Source organism: Apium graveolens, unplaced genomic scaffold (assembly GCF_009905375.1).
Source record: "Apium graveolens cultivar Ventura unplaced genomic scaffold, ASM990537v1 ctg3297, whole genome shotgun sequence".
NCBI classification, from domain to species: Eukaryota; Viridiplantae; Streptophyta; class Magnoliopsida; order Apiales; family Apiaceae; genus Apium; species Apium graveolens.
The window spans coordinates 92,535-97,574 of NW_027418026.1; the positions used below are offsets into that span (position 1 = coordinate 92,535).

The 5,040-nt window shown below is 29.8% G+C and overlaps 1 protein-coding gene across 1 annotated transcript; it reads right to left on the reverse strand.

Annotated features, from left to right (window-relative positions):
* Positions 1-4,333: 4,333 nt before the first annotated feature.
* Positions 4,334-4,747, reverse strand: LOC141701072 (uncharacterized). The gene has a single exon (XM_074504710.1). The coding sequence runs from the start codon at positions 4,745-4,747 to the stop codon at positions 4,334-4,336; it is 414 nt and encodes a 137-aa protein (XP_074360811.1).
* Positions 4,748-5,040: the final 293 nt, after the last annotated feature.

Sequence of the window (5,040 nt, forward strand, 5' to 3'; positions counted from 1 at the left end):
TTTCTATATATTCTGTATTGCTCAGAATGAATAAACAAGTTTTTGTTTCAAGTCCATATTGTAGTTTACAAAAGTTTGTATCTGATTTTCAGACTGTAAATATAATCTGTGATGGTCAAATTTAGCCGCAGTCATATTTAATAGATCAAATTTATTCTTTTTTTCTTGTAGTGACTATTAACTTCAAATAATTGGAAAATCAGGGATATTTGGAAACTCTATTTTTTATTAATAAGAAGAAACCTTAATGTATAGGCCTTAGAGAAGAGCTACAGAAACTTCCAATAAGCACACTTACATATACTACCCATAAACAATGATATTAATAACTAAAACGCAGAAAATTGAATTACCAAAATTCACATACAAATGCAAGTTGGATGAACTAACCTGCTGATATATCGAGAATATTCAGTATCTGCTATCATTAGAAGAGTTATGGAGCCATATATCAAGTAATTGGAATCCATGAACTGCAATAGCCTCGAATAGACATTACACAAGCAGCAAGTATTATCAGCATCCAAGTTAATTGGACTCCAAATGGAGAAAAATACTCAATGTTGGAATGCAATCGCATCCTTCAAAAAGCATTATACAAGATTTCCCCTTGACTTACATTTCTTAAAAAAAATATAAGCAGAGGCTCATAGAACATTACATTGAGAAGAACACTGATGACACTTGTACCATAAAGCACCAGGCACGTCCTAATGCTACACCAATAACAAAAAGAATGAGAATTTCCGATATGTGTGTGGGAGTAGTATTAGCATGGGCTAGTAATTGGTGCCTCCAATATTAATTTAGTCTGTGGGGCTATAAATTCTTTGTTAACCAAAATCCTGCCAATAATATTAGCATTTGGAACAACGAACTATATGTGTGCAATATATATCATCTCATCATCAGATGGCACTAGGAATTACCAGACCAAGTAAACGGAGAAGACTAGCAACAGAACATATTAGAAAGAAGATATCTATAAATATTTATTATCATTCATCATATCATATTCTCTTAAAGTTAATACAACATTTTTTATTAAGTTTTTTAAAATCAATTTTGTCCTCATAATATTTTTCTAAAAATTCTACTTTCGATTTAAATCAACTAGCCATCTTTAAAATTTTTTAAATTTCTTTTTAATACAATTTCTCCTCGTTATCTTAAAATCACATTACTATATTATACTCACCTAAAATTTTTCTTTTTAATTTTTAGGCTATGAAATTTTACAAAGACAGGTATCTATAAACATATTTTCTCAATATATTTTTAAATCGTTATATCATTATATTATATATTATATATAATAATAATATATATATATAATAATAATAATAATAATAATAATAATAATAATAATATAATATATAAAGGAAAACCTTGGGAGCTCTACAATCGCTCGGATCATATTTATCTATTTTTCTAGAGCCCCTCTTTTTTAAATAATAAAATCAATTATTCAAATTGAAACCTTTTATATTTTGGATAGGATATGAAGAATTTTTTATTTACATTCAATCTTACATATTACAAATTAGAAACATAATCAGATTTGATCAAGTATAGTCGTATATAAAGTTTTATCTTCTTTACATCCGTATATTAGATTTTCATCTATGAAGCTCCAATATGACCGCATGCATCAAGTATTTTCATATCAAGTCACGTTAGGTATGTCACGAGACTTCCAGAAAGCATGTTTATAGATATGTTTTTGGTCAAAAGGCATGCCCAAATGACATGTCATTTATCAATTAAATATAATAAAATTTAAAACATATTTTTTATTCTTATATACTGTGAACTTGGATATAAAATTAAAGTTAGTATAATAACAACCGAATACCATCGTAATACTCAATTATATTAGTAACTTTTTAGATATTTAAATATATAAATATTTTAGAATTATATTTATTATTTCTGGATATTTTTAATATTAAAATAATTATTAAAAAATAAAAAAAGAAATTAATAAAAAGACATGCCAAATCATAAAAAGACATATCTTGTTTATTAACATCATGACATACCGGTGCCGCTGTGACATGCACCCTAATCACGTGCCTCTATTTTATAGTTTTATATTCATCTTTATATTTATTGATGTTTGGGTCTTGATACAGGAACCCAGATTGATGTATTTTGATGATGCGCGGCCGTCAGTCTCTGGCTATTTAACACTATCCAGTCTAAAATTTTAAAATGTTATAATAATAGTTATGGCAGTCAAGTTAAGGTTTAATATTTGTACCATTTGAATAATTGTTGATCAATGATATAAGAATATCAAATTCCAGGGATGTGCAGACGAACCGCTCGCAACCGAACTGTATTTTGCAGATAATGACGAAATGGGGGTTGATTGTGGATTTAAATTTTAAAAATCGCTTATTCGCGGTTTGGATGCGGTTTTAAATTCTTCAATATTGCAAAATCGCAACCGCAACCGCAACTCATAACATATATTTATAATAAAATATATTTCCAAAAATATAGTTGATATCATATAAATTAATAAGTATACACATTTATTAACTAATCTTAAGTTAATGTTAAGACTTCGTTCATAAGATTCACAATCATTTTAAGATATATAATCAAACAAATGGAAAATGTAATCTAACATGTAATTTTTTTATCATTTTTTTTTCTTTTCTCTCGCCTCCATATTTTAGTATGTTTTTAATATCCTTAGTTCACACAGAGCATAATTTGTATTTTATTTTTGAATGTAAATTTATTACGTAACTTAAATTTGAATTTATTAATATTCCGAATTTATTTTTTTATAAATTATTAATTATTTTAAAATAAGTGGTTGAACTGCAAACCAAACCGCAATAACCGCAAATTCGCAACCTGGTTCGACTTTTACCCCAAAACCGATCCGATCCGAACCCTCTATCAGATTCATGCTCTGTTTGCTGCTTTTATCAGAACCTGCCTCTGAGTGCCACAGAGAAGCTCTGCTTTCATGCATAATGTGAAATACAATAAAAGAATGATTAAAGGAGTAGTTACATAAACCGTGGCTAGATCACAGGTTAGCATAATACAGAATCAATTCATAATACATTCGATAGAATCATATAAAGAGTTATTGTAGGACTATTGATTATGCAATACGTAAAAGTCAGAGGATAATATCCTTAACAAAAACATATAAGCCATGTTTGTTTCATGGGATTATAATACCGGGATAACTAATCCTATCAAAATTAGTTATACGGATTAAATAATCATATCCTAAGTTTGGTTGAAAGGATTAAGTATTGGATTGGAATATAATCCTTTAAAATTTTATCCTATGTTTGTTTTGTGGGATAGTACTTGGGATTGAAATATAATCCTTTAAATTTTCCAATCCTATGTTTGTTTCATATGAGATAACAATGAGGGGATTATAATCTTTTAAAAAATGACTTGTAGGAGGGGATAAAACAATACCTCCTCCCACGAAGCATTAAATAGGATTATAATCCTATCCTCTACTCCAATAAAACAAACATGGGATAATATAATTTAAAGGATTATAATCCTTGGATAACCCTTCACTAATTTTTTATAAAACAAACATGGGATTGGAAAATTTAAAGGACTATAATCTTATCCCCTACTTAATATCATTAAACAAACATTACCATAGAGTACAGTAAAGGAAACCCCTGTAAATTCCAGAACAATAATTATTTAAAATTTGATGCTATTTAGAATTAAATATCTTCTTTCAATATTTTTATCTATTTTAATTGAATAAAATTAAATTTCGTTATTTACATTCAAATAAATAGGGAGGATAATAAATATTTAAAAGTCAATCATATTAAGAATTAAATATATTCTTTCAATAGATTTACGTATCTTTATCTTATATCTTATTAATATATCTCTACAATCGCTCAGATCATATTTATCTAATGGCTCGAATTGTATTTATCTATTTTTCTATAACTCCTTTTTTTTAAATATTAAAATCAAACATTCCTTCTTTAGGTCGTTCTTTTTAATAAAAGAAAATCGAATCCTTTTATAGATTGAATAAGATAATAAAATTGTATTATATATGAAGTCTGAATCCTCTACAAATACAAACTGAATTCCTATATAAAGAGATTTCCACACTAAAGAACAACACATCTGCTTATGTGAGCGTGTTTCTTTGCCGATTTGCTAATATATATTTTTCATGTTTAGTTAGGTTCCTCGATCCTCTTACGATTTATGTTTAAGTTTAGTTTCACATCTGCAATGACGTTTTCGTCTATTTTAAACTGAAAATTTGTTGTTTTTTTGAAATAAACGTACTTGCATATATTAAAAATCATCCAAAGCAAGGTTGCATAAAGTCTGGAGCAGTAGAACACCACTTCATAGGACCTGGCATAAAATATGCGGCTTGTGCTAACACGTGAGCCACTCTATTCGCAGATCGATGAACAAAAACAATAGACACTTCCTCAAAGTGTGTTAAACTCTCTCTACAATCATTCACAACCGTATCAAACATTGATCTTCCCTTGGCATTTCGAATTGCATTGACCAGCAACATGGCATCAGTTTCGAAGATACAGCGCACTGGTCTCCACGCTTGAACCCATATCAAAGCCTCTTTCAAACTCCATGCCTCTGATACACGAGCCTGTGACACATTCCTTACCGTATTAGTTCGAGCACGGATAAACTGACCCTGATCATCACGCACTACACATCCAACGCCACACATCTCCTCACCCATACGTCAAGAAGCATCGACGTTAACCTTAACCCATCCTGCTGGAGGTTTAGTCCAGTTTCTCCCAAGCCCAGCACCACTATGACGAGTTACTTTATCCTCTCTATTTGCTTGCTTCCAGTCTGCAACTAAATTAAGCGCCATAGCCTTGATTCCGAAAACCGAAATATTCACCTTCTACCATACCCATTTGTTTCTCCTGGACCATAAACTCCAACACATCATGCCAACCATAGCTATCTCCTCCCTAATACCGGAAGCAAAAACTCGCTTGAGTATTGCCAGAACTGTTTCAA

Excerpts from the sequence above, each read along its gene's own strand:
- LOC141701072 (XM_074504710.1), bottom strand. The coding sequence starts at position 4,747 with ATGGGTGAGGAGATGTGTGGCGTTGGATGTGTAGTGCGTGATGATCAG.